General features: G+C 37.3%; 2 protein-coding genes across 6 annotated transcripts; both read right to left on the reverse strand.

The window, feature by feature from the left end:
* Positions 1–1,251: 1,251 nt before the first annotated feature.
* LOC148695965 (abscisic acid receptor PYL4-like) lies at positions 1,252–2,237 on the reverse strand. The gene has a single exon (XM_088696720.1). It carries the CDS (start codon positions 2,116–2,118, stop codon positions 1,495–1,497), a length of 624 nt encoding a protein of 207 aa, XP_088552846.1. The 5' UTR covers positions 2,119–2,237; the 3' UTR covers positions 1,252–1,494.
* A 7,126-nt stretch (positions 2,238–9,363) lies between these two features.
* Positions 9,364–17,132, reverse strand: LOC137733722 (SNF2 domain-containing protein CLASSY 1). 5 transcript variants are annotated; one of them, XM_088696721.1, is made up of 7 exons: positions 16,878–16,896; positions 16,425–16,532; positions 14,957–15,073; positions 14,022–14,275; positions 11,942–13,399; positions 11,687–11,833; positions 9,364–11,540 (listed from the first exon to the last, which is right to left on the reverse strand). In XM_088696721.1, the coding sequence occupies exons 3-7, from the start codon at positions 15,012–15,014 to the stop codon at positions 9,600–9,602; spliced, it is 3,858 nt and encodes a 1,285-aa protein (XP_088552847.1). In that variant the 5' UTR covers positions 15,015–15,073; positions 16,425–16,532; positions 16,878–16,896; the 3' UTR covers positions 9,364–9,599. The 5 variants fall into 5 exon arrangements, with proteins under 5 accessions (XP_088552847.1, XP_068328988.2, XP_068328985.2 ...); XM_068472887.2 differs by lacking the exon at positions 16,425–16,532 and having other exon boundaries at positions 16,878–17,132; XM_068472884.2 differs by lacking the exon at positions 16,878–16,896 and having other exon boundaries at positions 16,425–16,772.
* Positions 17,133–19,930: the final 2,798 nt, after the last annotated feature.

The raw sequence follows: 19,930 nt of genomic DNA on the forward strand, positions 1-19,930 counted from the left end.
GTAGAAGTTAGCTTGATTTGTTACAACCCTCTGAGTTCAGTTTCTAACCTTTTTCTCCATCTTTGATCAGATTAATGCATGTAAATCTTGTTTGGTCATCAATTACTTATTTAGTTGTAATTCTTATCAGGTGCAGAATGCTCATGTTACGTGATTTTTTTTTTTAAAAAGAAATGATGAAATATTTCATAATATAGACCACTTAACATAATATCAATGCAGTAACTGGTGCTTCGAGCCTTGGATCCTCCTCTTGGAAGCTCCTACATACTTACTTTCTGGGTTACAAATTGGGTAAGAAGATGACAGCGTAATCAGACGTGAGGGACGCAAGGAAGATAAGGAGCAAAAGATTGCAAACACTTGGTCATGCATCAAGATTCTTACAGATGATACAATGTAATTCGTAATTAACTTGAGCTTGTTCTGCTTGTAATTGCAGTACTATTTGTCTCTGCACATTGGTGCTGGTGCAATGTTGTTGCGAATCTTCACACTTTACAGCAGTTATCTCATTGGTATTGCCGATATATATGAGAAAAAAGTTACTCCATTTCCTAGCCAACTTTAATTTAAATAAGCTTCGCTATTTAATTAATGTTTCAAGTACATAGTTGATAATAATGTACAGAAATCAATCAGTATGCTAATGTACGGAAAGAATCACAGCTGATTCTCATTAGCTGTATACAGAATTAGAGATAGAGCATACTTTTTTTTTCAACCAAAAAAAAACACCAACGATATGAGGGAGATCATATATTATTATTGAAAAAATATGTTCTAAGGGATTCGAAAGAGAGAGATCATATATCATACATACAACTCAGCTATATGCATACTATATTATTATCTGGTATCAATCAGCCAGTTGTTTCCATTAATTTAATCGGACGTTGAAGGAGAGAACCTTATTATCTGAACTAGGGTTAGTGATCAAGTTTCAAATTTAACCTATACATACATTTTTAAGACTCCGTATATAATACGTAGAAATATTAAGAAATAAACATTGAAGAATTTAACAATTGAGGGACAAAGTCGCAGAAAAGTTCTAATTAATCTTGTTAATAGATAGATATATAGTCTTTTAATACAAATAAATTGGGTGACGGGTGTTTCGAATACAGTGTTGTTAATATACTTAACTTTACATAAACAAATCATTTCTTAATAAAAGAAATTAAAAAAACACGACAAAAAGGAAACAAGAAAATTAGAAGGACGAACACACCACCAAATTAGACATAATTTATGAAATAATAAGATGATATTTCAGAACATTATATTGTTATATGTATAGATCGATTGAGCAATCTGAGATTACATGATAAATAAGGAAATTAAAGAAGCAATTTATAACATGGACTAATATACAAGATATCATAAAACAACCCTTTGACCATTTAAACCAGCTGCAGAGATCGAGCCTCAAAAAAAAAAAAAAAAAAAAAAAAAAAAAACAAATCACCGACGAAGAAAATGTGAATAATTTCATGAGGGTTTCTTGGTGTTTGGCTTATTGGCCATACTCTCAGCGATCTGAGCCAACGACTGCAAGTTGCAACGCACGATCGTGTCCACAAACACGCACGTCTCCTCCTTCGTGTTCCCGGGCGGCACGTCAACCACGTACGACTCGACGACGACGGTCCCCACTCCGTTCGGTGAGTCGTGCAGTGTGGTGACGGACCGGTAGTTCGTCAGCCGATGGTCCCCGCCCACCACGCTGAAGCTGATGACGTGCCGCTCGTCGTCCAGAATCTCCAGGCGCTCCGTGCTGGACCCCGCGGGAAGCCCCGACACCACGTGAACCTCCCGGACCGTGCCTACGTCACCCTTTCCGTCTATGACGTGGCAGCTCTTGAGGAAGTGCTTGTAGGCCTGCGGGTTGTCGAAGCGCCGCACGACGGACCAGACGGTCTGGACAGGTGCCTCGATGGATTGCACTACGGCAGAGCAGCACTGGTTGGGAGCCATCACGTGGGAGTGGTAGAGCGTGAGGTCGACTGCGGCTGTGACTGCCTGGGATTGGAATTGTTTGTGGTGGATTGTGTTTGTGGGGTGGTGATAATTAGGAGGGTTGATTGGTCTTTGAAACTGGATTGGTGAAGACATTTGCCTTTGGTGATGTATTTCTCTCTATGTATTTGTTGACAAGGTTAATTTAGGGCTGGGTTCAAAGTTTACAGATGATTATATATATGATGGGCAGAGAGGGGAGGGGAGGGGGGGAGGGGGGGGAGGGTTGAGAGAAAGGGAGAGGGAGAGGGAGAGGGGAGAGGGGGGGGGGGGTGAGAGAAAAGGAGAGGGAGAGAGTGAGGAAGGAAGAGAGAGAGAGACAGGTGATTAGTTGTTTAAGTGGTGATGAGGTCCACTTGGATTAGTTTTGCTGTTTCCTCGGACAAAGAGAGAGAAAATAGGGAGGGAGAATTTTTATTGATACTGCAAACAAGTTATTTTTGTGTATTATTTTACGTGTTATAATAAGAATAAACGATCATTAACGTAATTAATATGTCCTACTACTTTTATAATAGATTAAAACATAAGAAGTGAATACTGTAATTTGAGTGAAATAATAATAACGTGATATGATCATGCACTAAATATCTCCAAAGAGGAGAGAGAAATAAGGATTGGGGTTGGAGCCTTGGAGGTAGTGATGATGTTGATCACAAACATACGCCGGAATCGCAAGTGGATCCTCAACTTGCAACTATTTTCTTTTGGACTTTGTTTATTTATTTATCCTTTTTCTTTATTTCCAACTACAACTTTTGCCACTTGTTTTTTATATAACTAATTTCTTGTTCTTGTTATCCAAAAAGACTAATTTCTTATTCATGTTTTAATTTAAACATTTTTTTAATTGCTTGTTGATTCTTCCATATTCAAACCTTGGTACTTTTCTGTTTAACTTTTAATTAAGCCATCCAATAAAATGGCTTCTTTCAATTTTTTTTGTTTTTACCTTTCTATGAAAAGTAGGGTTTTTGAATTCTTCTAATACGAGTCCGTGTCAACCGTTAGGAAAGATGATTTAAGCGTGCTATGTCGAGCATACCGAATTTTGTATGCTTTCATTTCTTTTATCTTAGTTATTCTCTTCACCCACGCAATTTAGTTTTTAGTTTTTTTCATATAATAATTAGAAGTCAAACTTGGAAACTTATTTTCTTAATTACAAGAAATAGGCCGGAGAGTTATACTGCTGCTTGTCTATAGTCAAGTATTGTGCAAACTTACAATACTACTAACGCTTGCAAATTGGCCTTTTATTTATTATTTTTTTTATGTATTAGTATTTTCTTTTTCAAATATATTAGTACTAGTTTTAACTTTTATCAAGTAACTACTCACGTAGTGGGTGCTTACTGCTTTGTTTGAAATTTTTTAAAATAGTTTGGTTTTACCACTTTACCCCTGTTAATTAAATTGTTTTGTTTTAAATTCTTAATTAGGAAGGCATTTCTTGAAATTATGAATGATTCACATTTTTTGCCTTCCGGCTTTATATATATAAATAAATAATGCTACAAAAAAGAATTATTAAAAAAAGGAAAGTTCGAGAGAAATAGTACTACAATGCTAATTAATTGACTTGATTTGCTAAGAAAAGTTCTTTCATATACAAGCATTGTTTTAAAAATTGGCCTAGGGGCTTAGGCGTTGGGCGGTGATCGAGGTATCGTCGGGATTAGGTGTCAATCAGCGAACAAAAGCAAGGAGGTGTTAGACGCCCGACTTGGCACTCCTAGGCAGTTCTTTTTTTAATTAATTAAGTTAAGGGGTTTTCTGGGAAGAAAACCTCAAAACAACCCACAACTCTCTCAGATAGGGTTTTAGGGCTCTCTTAGGCCATCTCCAACCGAAGGGTCCAGAGGGCCGAAAATATCCCGAAAACCGTCTCTAACCGAGGGCTAGGCCAGAGGGCTCTGGAATCTGAGAGGACCCCACGGAATCAGAGAGGGCTAGAGGGTTGGCCAGAAAATTCAGTTTTCCTGTCGGTTATAACCGACAGGAATACGTTTATATTATTTAATATAAATGTATTCCTGTCAGTTATAACCTACAGGAATGCTTAAGAAAAAAATTCAAATGCAACGGCTAGCTGACGTCAGCTAGTCGTTGCATTTGAAATTTTTTTTTTTTATAGTTTTATTATTATTATTATTTATTTACAAAATTTTTCCTATAACTTCTATTTTTAATATTTTTTTTAAATTCTATTTTTTCCTATAACTTTTATTTTACAAAATTTGTTTCATTTTTTTTTAAATTCCATTTTTTCCTATAACTTCTATTTCACATAGTTACTTTATTTTATTTTAAATTCTATTTTTATCCTATAACTTCTATTTCACAAAATTTGTTTCATATTTTTTTAAATTATATTTTTTTCCTATAACTTCCTAAGCCATTATACAACATTAAATTAAATTAAGTAACATGAAACAACATTAAACAATATGAAATAACATTAAATAACATTAACCAACATACAAATTATACAACATAAAAAAAAAACATTTAACAACATGAAACTTAAACAACATTTTAAAAAACATTTAACAACATAAAACTTAAATGCCTACTCCATGCTTCTTTTGGCCCAAAGATGTGCAACAAGATCATGTTGTAGGTACTTGTTTGTGGCACGAGAACGTATCATTCTATAGCGCCTCATGTACTCATTTATAGAGATACTACCAGTTCTTGGATTGAAAGGCAAATTAGGCTCATCATATATTTTTGCACGAGTCATTCTTGACCTATTTGGATCTTCTTGGTCGTCATCGGACTCTCCATCAATATACTCATCTCGCTCATTCTCCACTATCATATTGTGTAATATGATGTAAGACATCATGATGGAGTCCAAATTTTCTCGACTCCACCCTCTTGCCAGTTCGCTAATAATCTACCATCGTGCTTGTAGAATACCGAAAACTCTCTCAACATCTTTCCGGTATGCCTCTTGGTGTAAGGTAAACAAATTTTCTGCGTCATTCCTAGGGTTTGGAATTGCTTGGACAAGTGTCGCCCACTTTGGGTAGATGTCATCTGCCAAGTAATACCCCATATTGTATTGATGGTTGTTGATGTAGTAGTGAAGTTGAAGTGTTTTTCCTTCCGTCAAGTTATTGAAGAGGGGTGAACGCCCAAGAACTGTAATGTCATTTTGGGATCCAGGGACTCCAAAGAAAGCATGTCAAATCCATGTGTCATATGAGGCAACAACCTCTAACACAACAGTTGGCTTTCTCGACCTTCCGCTAAAGCCTCATTGCCATCCGGTGGGACAGTTCTTCCAATCCTAATGCATGCAGTCTAATGACCCTATCATGCCCAGAAACCCACGGTCTTCAGATTTGCGAAGGAGCCGATTCAGATCTTCTTGATTTAGCTCGTGGAGGTACTCATCTCTGTGAACCTGAACAATTGTGTCACAGAATTGTTGAAGAATATCAAGGCTTGTAGACTCAGACATACCATGGGTTTCATCTATCGAATCAGCTGGGGAGCCATAGGCCATCATTCGAAGTGCAACAATAACCTTTTGATGAGGTGAGAAACCAGGGCGGCCTGCTCTGTCTAGCTTTTGTCAAAAGTATGGATTGACTTGCTAGACATCACGAAGTAAACGCTCGAAGACATGACGCCTTATCCGGAAGCGACGTCTGAAATCCTCTTCTGTGTACATCGAGTTGGGGTTGAAGTAGTTGTTCATCAGATTGGCATGCGACATAGCTCTGTTTCGTGGTTTGTAAGAGCGACCAGCAATAGAGCCACCCTATTGAGGTTGTTCCTCAGTTGGCTGACACACCACGGCCGCAACCGTGGCTACTGCTATGTTTTGTTTGTTGTGCCTTACTTGAACTTCTTCATCACATTCCTCATCTTCTCGTCTCATTTGCGCCCATTTTGCTTCCAATTTGGAATTGGATGAGGACCCCCAGTTGGAATCCGAAGAGGATCCAAAGTTGGAATTCATTGCAAACTTGAATTGAAAAAGAATGAATTGAAAGAGATTGAATTGAAATAGATTGAATTCAAAGTTGTGTGAATTATAGCCCAATATCCACCATATTTATAGCAAAAGAAAATTTCAAATCCAACGGCTAGCTGACGTTAGCATGATGTCAGCTACCAACGGCTAGCTGACGTCACTTAGCCGTTGGATTTGAATTTAAGTTGTAGTTTTTAAATAATAAATTATGTTTGGCCCTATGGCCCTCGGTTGGAGACGGTTTTTTGTGGCAGGGCTAAAATGAGCTCTCTAGCCCTCGATTCGAGACTGAGGCAAATATGGCCCTGTACTGTTCATTAAAATATTAATATCTTGGAGAATCTTGGAGGGCCAGAGAGCTAAAACGAGCCCTCGGTTGGAGATGGCCTTAGTGCCACAGCTCTTTCTCACTGTCACCATTCTCTCCATCGCCTTCTCTTGCCGTCTCCATTCCCCCCATCCCCGGTCGTATTCTCTCTTCGCCTGATAAACTAATACTTTACTGTTGTGTTCTAGTTCTCCCCGTGTCTCACTGTGACTTTCAGTCCCAGTTGCACCGACCACACCGCATATTTATATGATAATTAATAAATTTATTTAAATCCGCCTAAGGTTTGCCTAGGCCTTGCCTTGACGCCTATGAGCTAGGCCCTGATCCGCTGCTTGACTAGCGTTTAACGTCTTTTGGAATCTTATTTTGTATGTACCAAAAAGAAGAAGAAATGGAGAAATAACTGGTTCAAAGATTGATTACACCTCGTTAACCAAAAAAGAAAAAAGATTGATTACACCTCTTCATCAATATCTTGTAAGTTTAAAATCCCCACTCTCTCTTAGGATACCTTGTTGCACCTTTAAATAAATTGCAAATAAAGCGGTGGAACCTCTATGTTTTAGTGATTTTTAATTATTTAATCTTTATCATTTGTTTTAATCACGTTTGATTTCTTTTTTATTGTACTATTTTTCTTCTAAATTATTATATCAACCTTAATTGTGCCACTCTTTGTGATACTATACTGAATTCATAATTCCAAGTTATATATTGTTAAGTGACACATCCATTTGGATTTAGTCAACAATTTTTGGCTATCATTTAACTTATATTTTAATTAACCAGACAAAGAAAATATGATTTCGGTTAATATTAATCAAAACCTTTTTTTTTTCCTAAAGTCGGGGATCAGCAAAAGTAATTAGACGGATGTATAGAAACAGCAAAGGAATTGAATTCTATGTTGTATTATCATAATCGTACTTGTGTGAAAATGAAATTACTTTTCGACTTATCACGGCCATTTTGTCGGCTATATGACAAAGTTCCTCAACTTCATCAAACTTACCTATCCACCAATGAAGATCCTTTGTCCTGAATTCAAATATCCACTACTCGACGTCCGTATTGACCGGCAGCAAAGTTCATCAATTAAATTCACACAACACTATCCACGAAGAACTTGTAATTTAGTACCAGTACTTTGCATCTGATGCTTTATGGAAATGTTCGGTTTCGACTGATAATATAAGCTAGGATGGTGACATGTGTTATCCACACAATTCTTTTTATTTTTTATATATTATTCTTAGTTTTTAGTGTCGGAAGAAATTGAAGAAGATCAAATGACATAAATGAAAATGAGATGTGTCAGAAGTAAAACATAGTGTGTATATAGTACCATTCCATAAATAGTTTTTTGCTTTTTAGTTTAGTACTACATTTATGCATGTTTGTAGCTAGATTCATCATATTTCCTTTTGCAAAGCCAGTTACTAGTTTGGATTCGCTTACATAAGAAGCTTTTGTTACTAAGTGTTTTAATGAAATTACGTTCGAATATCATAAATAACGAATTCGATACCAAATTAAGTTTCACATTATGTGGCTTAGCCAAACTCTTCATTCCCTTAGTGTAAAACATATTTTTGTACTAAAAAAATAAAAAAATAAAACCAAGATAAATTATCTCAAATGGTTTTAAATTTGAAACTGCTGCAGACCGACAGAGGAACGATTTTAGCCTAATATTTTGGAGGCTAGTTGAGTAAAATAACCCAGTCCCAAATGCATCAACTCGACTGGGTTCTATTTTATCAGTTGCAGGCTGCTCAAAACTTTAATTTTTCTGCTTTCTTCTTCTCATCTTCCAAGTAGTTGCGGCTTCCCCGTTTTTCTTTACAACTTTTAGCGTGATTCCATGCTTTTGAACTTTCATTTTTTGTCCTTTCTTTTTCTTCCCCTAAATTCCACCCACTTCCACCAACTTGATTGTATTCAAATTTCCAAACCCACTCCCCTTCACATGGCAGATGGTACTATTATTACGACTTGGTTGTTTTTAGTTGTCTTTGGAGAATTTAGTCAATGGGCGAGACTTCAATTGGGAGAAAAGTAATTGGCTCCTTATAGTCAGATACTCGTTTCTTTTTATAGACTGATCGTAGTTTGAGACGTACGTAAAACAAATTTCTTTATTGCTTTTATAGTTTACATGTAAGAAAAGAATGACTCGTTAACCAAAATAATTAGTTGTTTATTATACACAAGGACTCGTTTCTCATCATAAGTTTCTTACTTTGCTTAAGTTGAAGATTACTCTTGGAAAAAAAACTTATCTTTTAACCTTACCATTTTCGTTGAAATTAAATAGGGATATCTTTTTTTCATGAATGATCTTTAATTTAGTGAATAATCATATCCAAGTCAATCATTTCTAACAAAAGAGACCTTATAAATTACTTATGTATGTGTTAGCTTATAGTTTACATGTAACAAAATTGACTCGTTAATCATAAGAAGCCAAAAAGTGTCACATCTCAATTGGGTTCTTCTATTTTACTTTCACTTGTTTTCTATTAAAAATAAATAAAAAAATGGGAGGGGCTTTTGCCCTTTCTTTTACGTCTGCTTTTGGGTCTCTGGCTTTTCAGCCTGCCCCTTATTTTCTTCTGAGCCTGGATTTCCCTTTTGGAGAAAAGAGTTGCTTATACCCTTTCAAAATTGGGAGGAGTGGTATCTAGAGTCCAACACCAAAATATAAGAGAAACCCAGACGTCTCCGAAGATTAGAAAGAGAGAAACCTAGAGCTTTAAGGGTTTGTCACAATCATCCTAAACCTCCATTTCGAAGATTGGTACAGATAAGTCCGATTCCTTTAAGTGTTTTTCACTAACATTATCAGTTGTCGTGAAAACTAAATCTCATCTATCGTCATGGAAACTACAAATCACGACAGCTACACAAACTAAAGAATAAAATCATCCAGCCGTGCATCTGATCAAAACAACGGCACGTCATGGATTTGAGGTGATGGCCGAAAAACCACGGCCACGGGGCTACGAGACGACCATCATAAACATGAACCAGTCGATCATCTTAAACATAAACCAGTTGAGACCATAAAATAAAAACCAATGTCCAGAGTTTTGCAACATTAGCTGGACATAAAATGAAAACCTCAAGTTCCATACATGCATTGATGGTTGCATCACAATGCATGCCTATTGTTACAACAGTTCAAATTATTCAAAGTTCAAATGAAGAGCTAGCTTCTCCCTTTCTCTTCTGATCGTTTCGAAAATCGAAAGCTTAGTCCTTACCTCTCACCACAGTTGAAGCCTTTTCATTTTTCATGATCATATGGAACGATTTGCTCTTGTCCTCTGCCACCATCTCTCTCAGCACATCGTCTTCGATCTTCTCTGCCTGCCAGCGTGACGGGTCCTCCACGAATGCCTCACTGAAAATCATGCTTGACACCCACTCCTTCCAAGTTGTCCTGCCATACTTGTCTTCTTCAAGAGTTCCGGTTGCCAAGAGCTGATACACATACACCACCTTCTGCTGTCCAGGCCGAAATGCGCGCGCAATCGCCTGCTTTGTCTTAGAAGGGTTCCATTCGGAGTCCAACAAGATGACCCGAGAAGCTGCTGTCAAGCTGATTCCCTCGGCGCAAGCTGTGATCGATGCAAGCAGGACCCTCGAGGCTCCGCCGGGCTCTTCAAATTTGTCCATCACCTTTCCTCGGTCGAAAAGCTCCAAATCCCCTGTGAGAACCAAAACTTCTCTGCCTCTCTGCCACCCGAACACCCTTTCAAACAGTTCGAGAAATAGCCTCACCGGTGCAATGTTGTGACAGAAAATCAAAACCTTCTCATTCCTGACAACTTGGTAAACAAGGTTCAAAACAAACTTGACTTTTGACCCTTTGTGCAGATCATACTTGTACTGCTCAAGCTCCATCAGTTCCTCAGGACGAAAAAACTTCCCGGCGCAGCAAGCAGTCGTGATTAACCATGGATGTATCGATCCAAGGGTTATCAGAAGTTCAAGTTCCAGAGGATACCCCTTGTAGTTAGCCATTATGTTTTGCAGTCTGTCCAACATATCTCGTTGTATGTCGGTAGTGTTCATCAACAAGGTGTAAATCTGTAGACCAGGAAGGGTGTCTGAATTTCCACCTTCATACACATCAATGAACCCATTTGTTATATGCCTCAATTGATTTAGACCTTGGATCCTCTGATCTTCTTCTTCATTGGAATCAATCTTCTTGGCAATCTTATCCAAGAACAACTTTCGTGCTCGGGCTTCCATCAAATGGCGCGCTTTTTCCTTCCCTTTCTTTATCCTTCTGTATTTTGGGTCCAACGCCCTTAAAACTTCATTCACAAACTTTGGCCTTGCCAAGCAGAGGGTGTTGAAGTACTCGCAGAAGTTGTTCTGAAAAAGAGTTCCCGAAAGCAATATTCTCAAGTCCGTTTCAACTTTCATCAGTCCCTTCCTCAGCCTGGATTTAGTACTTCTCGGATTGTGCCCTTCATCTAGAACTACAAGACCTGGACTCTCACGCAGCACTTGCGCCATAAATTTTCTGTGCACAAACTTCGAGTCTTCGCGCATCAGCGTCAGGAATGAGGTATAACCCATGACAAGAACACTAGGCTGTGCATGCCACTTCTGTATTTTTTCCAGGCAATCCAACACATGCATCACATCATCCGTTGGCTTCGGGCCTCCTGTAAAGTTTATGGTCTTCTTCTTGAACACTCTGTAGGTTCTTCGACCGTGAATCAGATACACAGGTATAGGAATCTGCCATTTGATAAATTCTTTGTACCAGGTATAGAGTGTTGTCTTGGGAGCAAGGACGAGAGGCCGTTTCCCCGGGAATAACTTGAGGTAGCTAGTAAGAAATGCAATGATTAGAAAAGTCTTCCCGGCTCCAGGGGTATGAGATATAACGCAACCACCGGTTTTCTTGGCTTTTCGTTCCATGAGTGACGGTTCCAAAGATCCTGCAACATTTTTCCATAGAAACTCAAAGGCCTTTTTCTGGTGGAATAATAATTTCTTTCTGAGTTCAGGAATTAGGGCCCAAACATTGTCACTTTCTTCCGACAAAGTCTCAGGATCATCCGGAGTAGTACGAGTGTGGAAGAAATTGAATTCTTCGTACTCAGCTCGCTTATTGTCGGGTTCTTCTACATTACTCTTTCTATCATATGTGTCCACACTGGCATTTTGCACCTAGAGAAACAAACAAGAAAACAGATATCGTTATTGTTTGAAGCAACATGACAGTAAGGTTACTCTCTTATTCAAATTCCGCATATGTAGTAGCACGAAGAATGCGACATTAGATTTTTGTACGAATGAGTTTCCAATTGACTTACAAAGGGGGGAGATACATCTCTTATTTCAGTGCTGACAAAACCACATATGCTGCATATTATCCCAATTTCTTCGTTTAATTTAAATTCATGTCGGCAAGCTGAGTCTGACTTTGGTGGACTTGCATTTGCCGCAGCAGCATTTGATCCCTGGGAAACAAAAACAAAGGCATTATTTAGAAGACTTTCCAGATTGTATTCTGAATTTTGAACTATCATTCTCAAACTTAGACGCAAGCGGAAACTCTAAAAGTTTACCTCATTATCTTGAAGGTAAGCTGATGCCAATGCCAATTCCATTTCTTTCCACAGCATCTCAGTCTCGGACATTTCCTCCTCTTCATCGTCATTTTCTGGCATTTCAGTTTCCTTCCGTTGGTCAGAGTTCTTTGCGGCCTTGAATTCGTTCCACTGGTCCATAATATTTGCGTCTGGCTTATTTGTGCAGTCCATGTCTTTCAAGAATGAATTTATCAGTTCCTTGTATGCACCAGTATTTAAGCTCCTCCTTGGGTAAGTTCTTCCGTTAGGGTCCCTTTTCGAACGAATAGAGTGATGCCTTCTGTATAAAACTCTGCTAGCTCTGCTAGTCGACACTTTTCCATCCCATTTCATTTGGAAGTCCATATCATCTAAGTCAGAATTATTCTTTCTCTTTGTTTTACGATTGTGATGGTAATAGTACTTCGCTGGAAACTCATCGCTCTCGTTTGCACCCTTTTCAGGAGTACTGTTGACATTCCGATGACCATGTCCAAGGGTTAAAGGGTCTCTTCTGTATTCAACAAGGGCAAGTTCATCTCGATGTCTCTTTTGCTTACCCGCACCTGATTTCACCTTCTTCGACTTGGTCTTGATTTTGTATTCAACATCGTCATCATCATCGCTTTTGCAAGCAAGTTCTTCCTCAGTTTTCCAATAATTGTCATCCTTACTGGACTTCAACTTCTTAGGACGGAACTTTTGTTCTGCCTCGGTGTGCTCTTCTGAATGACTTGCATGTTTGGCAAACAGCTGTGATAACGGTATATACAATTCATCATCTTCTGAGCTGTAATCTACCTTATATGGCCTGCTTCGAACATAGCCAATCTCTATCTCTGATGGAGCATCACAGGCAAGGAAACGCTCAGGTTGTATAATTCGACGCTTGGAACGACGCAGGCCAACAAGCTCAGTAGATGGTGAGGGTACGCCTTCATCCATTTCCGGAGTAGGATCAGCCTCGGTAGCATCATCTGGAACAAATTCGACTACCATAGGTACGAGGAGCCCATTGTCTACTTTGAAATTTACGGCATGCAAGTAGTTGTCAGAATGTAACAGAGTTCGGTCATTGTCGCCTTCCAAAATCTGGTACACGATTTTGGTCTTCACTGATCTGATATCAAATATAACCCGCTTCATCACGGACGCCACAAGTAACCATGAAACATCGGATAAGAACGTCCCCAAGAGCAATTTCGTTCTTGGTAGTGTTGGGCAGTCCGCAGAGCACTCCCAACGGTAGGGTTGATTCTCATAAGCATCTCGGTCAATCATTTGGAAGACGAAAATTTCATCAATTCCAACCAGTTTGGCTTCCTTGTTCAGTGTTGCTCTCTCGGTACCAAGAGGTCCTTGGTTCACATAAAAGTTCACATAGAATTGGCATGAGCACCGATCAGACTCATGCGGCACCCTTTCGATTGAGCTTATTCGAGCATCAACCATCACCTGCATTAGAGAGAGTTTGTCAAACTAACAAGAAGTCAATCACAACTTCCATAGTAACTGATGTTTTCTGTTTCAAACATTTATATCAAAACAATCCAGGTAAACTGTTAGAATCTATCCAAAGCAAGATGAAAAGCTACAGGAACTTAATAAAAACTAAAGAAATTAGCCAACAATGGCAGATAAATCGATTTCTTCGTAATTACTAGTAGATGGAACCTTGAAATCAATGACATAAAAAATTGAATCAGGATTAGCATAGTTAAAAACTCATATGAACTTAAGTATCAATGTGGAAGACACAGATACGATTATTTGTTGCATTTCATAAGCAACAAATCCCATGCAACAAGCAGACTGATGATGGAAGACATTTAATCAAAATCGGACAGTTGGTGCAGTCTCTAGATCTCTCAACCACGAGAGGAAAATCATTATATTTCTTTTCAAAAATGCTAGTTTGTATACAGAGACTGAATGCTTTCTGCAATGCATTAGTCACAAAGAGAGTAAAAAGTAATAAAATTAAACATGCCCATCAATACTTAAAAATATGTCATGTAAGAGTTCAAGAAACTCATGAATTTCGAGTGAAAGCGCCCAATCATAGAATGCTACTCACTGGATCTCGACTGCCTTCTTCTGAATCATCTGTATGTTCAGGGGTTGACAGCACACAAATATCAACACCCGGCCTCAGAAAGCAGGTGCAATCATACATATTTGCATGTCTGGACCTGACTCGTAGGTTCGCGAATGGACCTTTGTCCCTGATTATACAGGGATGATTGTTTCCGAAGCTCATGGTCATCTTACCACGCCTGATGCTCAGAACTTCCACAGGTTGCCACGAACCACAGCAAAGAGCCTCAAAAGCTGTCAAGCCCAAAATTAGTAGAATGATACAGATAAGAATTTTACAACTATTGCAACAAAATTGTAAAAGAAAAGATTCAGGGCATTTGGCGACGGCACAATAAAATTCTTGTGAGTTTCTACGCAAGACTGCCAAGATAAGAATGATACACAAGCTCTTTTTCTTAGCTGAGCAAAATTCCCATGTATATTTTGCTACCAACTAATGAAAGATGTTGGGATAGTTACCCACACGCACACAGGATCAACTGTCCTTAAACTCATCACGAAATATGGAAATTTAACTCATTCCATCAACACGCACGTGAGCGTCTGTCCTTAACAGAAGGATCGTCAATGAAATAAGCGATTTATCTTATTCCATTACCACATCGGCATGACACGTGGTGTTACCGCCGGCACAAAGAGATGATCCACTTTTGTGCATTCAAGTTTACAAGTGTTACAGACAAAAGTAAATGACTCTGATTAGAGAAGCCATTGATTCACCCGAAACAAATCAAAACTACATAGTTTTATTTCTCTTACTTCTTACTCTCCCAGAATAAATGAATTATCATACAATACTAATAACAGATAAATGAAAAACATAAACTCTATCTATTTGTTGGGATAAGTTCATTTCAAATAAAAAAAATGAAAACCAAGCCAAATTATTCAAATGAGGAGGCAAATGCTTACGATTAGCATCGAACGGATGCTTAGCCCGATACAGATGTCTTTTCCTCTTCATCCTCATGAGCCAATTGCTATCTGAATCTCGCAAAAGATTACCAGAACCAGTCACCAGTAAAATATCTGCAACACCACCAACAACAAATCTTTGCCATTAGACACATTTCAAACTGAATAACTTTTTCAAAAAAAAATCCCAATAACAAAAAATCATTCGGATATATCATATTCATATATATTATATATGCATGTATATATAATTTTAGTGTAAATATCGACCACCTGGTTCACTGGTTTGGTTTTCTTTCTGACTGCAGAGAGACTGTAAACCTAGCTAGATATTTCTACCCATTTTCTCATCTCACCCCCCCCCACCAAACCCTCACATATATATATATATATAAATATATATATATATATATATATATATATATATATATATCTATATAGAGCTACATATCTCTAATATATATGCCATTTGCGCTTTTGCCAACACATGTCACGATGATGCTTACAAATAGGACTCACAGTTAGATATCCTTATTTATGAAAATAATAATTAATAATTTATATTTCTGGGATACAAAAATAAATGCACAAACCAAAAGGGTAACATCATTAACAGAGCATTTACACGAATATCCATCCCAACAACAAATAAATTAATGTTTGAAAAAATAAATTTAATAAATTAATAACTTTTTTCTTCTTCAAAAGTCAGAAAAACCATGAGTCTACAGTATACCTAGAAGACCAGAAGCTGGTAACCCTTTTGACTCACATTTTTTTTGTTTAATTTAGCATTAAAAACAATATTATTCTATTATTTTCCAGTAAAATTTTTTTAATCCAAATCCTAATCGTTTTAGGAAAATGTAAAAATCGTTACGCAACATTTTTACCGCTTTGGCTCATCAGAAAAAAAGAGAAGAAAGGTAATGGAGGACGAGAAAAAGGAAAAGAATCTGCAGCACATCAATTCCTTGTCACTCAAAAAAACAAAATAATTACTCGAATTATTGGAGAGAGAAATAGAAAGAGAAAGAGAGACCTTCTCTCTTTTGCCCTCGGAGTTAGCTAAATTAGCTAGAAAAGTGTATAATTTATGTCTATCGTAATTTAGATGAATTTAATCTAAAATATTTGATACAAGCACAAATGAAAGTGAAATCCTTATGAGGTGAGGAAACATAAGAATTTAATTTTTGGACACATATAGAAAATGATATTCCCACATCTAAAATTCTACATGCAAAGCAAAGATTAAAGCAGAAAAAATATTTCTTCATGTGGTAACACAACACAGTCAATACATGCCGTACCACCAAAAATCACCAGAAATATCCAAACAGCAAATTCACAAAGCAAGAAACCAAACGAATAATTGCCAAAAAGAAAATATATGCAGATATAATAATTAAATTCAGGATTAATTCAACTAACAAAACAAACCCAATTCAACTGGTTTGCTTACTGTTGGGAAGAACAGCTGCTATTCAAACATGTTGACCAAAGCAAGCAACGTTGACCCGCCTGAAGCTCTATAGAGAGAAGGATGATCGGAGCTCGGATTCCGGTAGACCTTTTCCGACCAAAAAGATTAGTCGAAAGGCTATGTGGGGATGCTCGAATTATACAGTGGGCGTTGGAGTGAGTGTAGTGAAAAGAAAGAGAGAGAGTGGAAGAGGAGAGAGAATCTGAGTGAGTGAGTCAGTGGGAGAAAGCGACGGAGAAGCGGAGAAATCTAGAGAAAGCTTTTTTTTTCCTTTCTCTGAAATCCTCGGAATCCGTGTGCTTTTTTGCATGACAGGTCGTTGAGGGCATCGCGGTAAAGGGGCAGTGGTATGTAAATACGTGGGGTTCGGGAGGGCGTTTTGGGGACCCAAAGTGTCAATTAACGGCTGTGATCGAATAAAATTAAACTTACCCGAAACAAATTCATCGTTGCCATGATCTTCTGGTCCAGAACAAACTTACGCATAACGTTGTATGATTGAATCAAAATATTACTATGTGCTAGCGTAAACACGTTTCATGTAAGTTATTCTCGTGATGATAGAATGTGAGAAGTGGTTGCGTGGGGTCCACTTTCTGGTGATGAAATTGATGAATTTCTGAAATTTTGTGGCAGGAGTGATGGCAATAAACTCGTGGGGGTTTGTTGGGTGATGAACTCAGCCTCAGCAGAAACAAGAATTCTCGAGTTGTGGAAGCGAGGCGCATTTGGTCAAAGACAATTTTGTCTCCTTGTTTGACTGTTTCTTTGCCCTGTCCCCTGCCGAAAGCCACTGAATCCGGCAGTTATATGGGTTTTATTAGAAAGCCCAAGGCCCGGCCCAACACAAAGCACGACTATTCTACAATAGACGACACTTTTTAGGGAAATGAAAATTGATAGTTTCCAAGGAAAATTTTTGATTTACTATACAAGGGAAATGCTAGTAGATCTTGTTGTACTCTTCTTCATGTACAAGTTATTCTCATTTATTAAATTTCAAGAGAAATATTTGATAATTTCTATTTTTGGAATTTCTCCAACCACATTTCTTTAACATAATTTTCGATTCTCGTTGATAAGTGCAAATAATGTTTCGTTATTTACTTTCCTAGTGAAAGATTTGATGATACTTTTTTTCCATAAGCTTTATCATGATTATCTTGATCTTAAATTTATGATGAAAATGTGAATAACAACAATTATATAGATTTTACAACACATGATTCGTCAAAGATGTTATTTGCTTTCCAGGTGAAATATTTGATGATGCATTGTTTTTTTTCCAGAAGCTATATTGTGTGATCCTCTAATCTGATGTCAAATTTATGATGAAAAACGCATATAACACCAATGATATAGATTTCACTGCATAAGATTTTCCTATACGCTCTTTTTACACGCGATTGTATTGTATGTAGGAAATTGGTACAACTTTTAATCCCAAGATTTTCCTAGCCTTATGTGCTAGATTTCATGTTCCCTTTGCATTTTTACAATTGTTCATCCCCTAGTTTATTATTAATGTTGAGAAGGGGAAGCGTGTTGAATCTTAAGGATATGAGATTTCTTGCAAGCAGAGACCATTTATGCTTTTTTTTTAATTGTACTTTTTTTTTTTCTGGAGAAAGATTGTTTTATTCCAACACAATAATTACACAAGAAAAAAAATAAAAAAATAGACCTACAAAGCAACGAAAGAGCCCAAAACAAAGAAAATACTGAAGCAAACCCTAGCAAATGCAAATCGCCGTCACTGGAAAGCAGTTTGTCAACCAACTAAAACGAACGTCCTTAACACACACCTGTAAACAAGTTGAACAACACCCCAAAACTAGAAGGAAACTGAGCGTTGATAGCCGCCACAAATTAGATGAAGTAACTGGTTAGCAACAAGGCCAACCAAGTGAAACCCAAATCGTAGGAAACCAGTGAGAAAGAGCAACACACTAGCAACAGTGCCATCAAAGGCAATCCCAAGGAAGGTGGTTGATAGGATTTCTACCACTTACAACAGTAGGGATAAAAACACTTAAAAATACTTGCAAGAGGATAAGGTTGTCGTAGTATAGTGGCTCAAGTAAGGTCATTGTCCACAGGGATTGAATGAATAATTTGTGTTTAAAACCAACTCTTAATTAATTATTTAAAACAAAGTTTGGAAAATGTTGATTTTAGAATTTAAGATAATAAAAATGAATTTTAAAATAAAACCATTAAATAAATTAACTAGAGAACAATTTAAAGAAAATCAATTTGTAAAAGCCTAGGGTTCCGCCGTCAACATAACAATCCTATGCAATTTTACCAATTACTTATGAATTTTTGCATACATATTTTGAAGGTTAGGCTTTCCTAATACATATTTTTCTCGTGATGTTCAAGCGAAAATGTATATCTAACATGCAATCCGTCTATGATGTTCAGATTAAATATAAACATGCAAGACTCATTAAGCTTTGTGAAAACCCTTTGGAAAACCATGCAACCCTTAAGAGCGTGACGTTTGCCTTAGGTGAACTTACAATTACTAATCATTAGAAGCCCTTCTCAATTTCAGGGTGATGTTCCAATAGAAATTACATCAAATTACTTGTCTAAAAACCCTAATGGTCGCGAATCACTAAGACAATTAGATAGTTTAATCGCGGTGATTAATAATTCAAAGCAAACATGCATCCATTCATAAGCAAATTAATAAAATCACATATTCATGCTAGGCTTATGGCTTCACCCTAGCAAACGGAAATTAGTTATGAACAACTATAAAAACTGAAGAAAATATATTAACTAGAAAAATGATTGAAAATACCTTGTAGGTAAAAAGTTTGAAGTTCTCCAAAATAATGCGTGCCTTCTCTCCAAAACCCTAATGGCTAAAAAGCCTTATTTATACTACTCCAAATTAAAACCCTCATAGAAAAGGTTTTCTAAAAACTAGGAAATAAAATAATAAAAGGATAACTAGGAATTATATTCTTATTATGACTACGAAATCTGTCCAACATAGAGATAGCCACGTTTCTGGACCTTCGGAGCTCCAAAACAGGCCCAAAACGACTCAAACTAAAGATTATGACCTTCTCTTCAAGTTCGAAGAGGAGCCCAAGTCCAAAATTCATCATCTTCCAACCCAAAAGTCGCAAATAAGCTCTGCAGCCCAATCTGCCAGCACTGCATGCTAGGCATAAATTAATTCGCCACAATCAGATGCTTCGGGATAAAATTATGAAAATTGGAGACAACCTTTTTGACAAATTCACGAACCCGTTCCAATTGGAATCACTCAAAAATTCCACTGTTTGATTACTTTATGCTCAGAACAAATTTGCGTGTCATACATTAAAAATACATAACAAAGCATCAAAATCTCACCAAAATAATAACTAAAATATACCAAGAATAATGAATAATATATAGTATTAAATTAACTCATCAGAGGTAGTGTGAACATCCAAGTGATAACTCTACACACCTTATGGGGA

Source organism: Pyrus communis, chromosome 7, assembly GCF_041283825.1.
Source record: "Pyrus communis isolate YQ-2024b chromosome 7, ASM4128382v1, whole genome shotgun sequence".
Taxonomy (NCBI): Eukaryota; Viridiplantae; Streptophyta; class Magnoliopsida; order Rosales; family Rosaceae; genus Pyrus; species Pyrus communis.

Bases quoted from the DNA above. Each gene is read 5' to 3' on its own strand.
- LOC148695965 (XM_088696720.1), bottom strand. From the start codon at position 2,118: ATGTCTTCACCAATCCAGTTTCAAAGACCAATCAACCCTCCTAATTAT.
- LOC137733722 (XM_068472887.2), bottom strand. From the start codon at position 15,014: ATGAGGATGAAGAGGAAAAGACATCTGTATCGGGCTAAGCATCCGTTC. The intron at 14,276-14,956 runs GTAAGCATTTGC...TGGGCTTGACAG, and splicing joins GCATCCGTTCGATGCTAATC to CTTTTGAGGCTCTTTGCTGT. The intron at 11,541-11,686 runs GTAAGTCAATTG...TTGTTTCTCTAG, and splicing joins GAGATGTATCTCCCCCCTTT to GTGCAAAATGCCAGTGTGGA.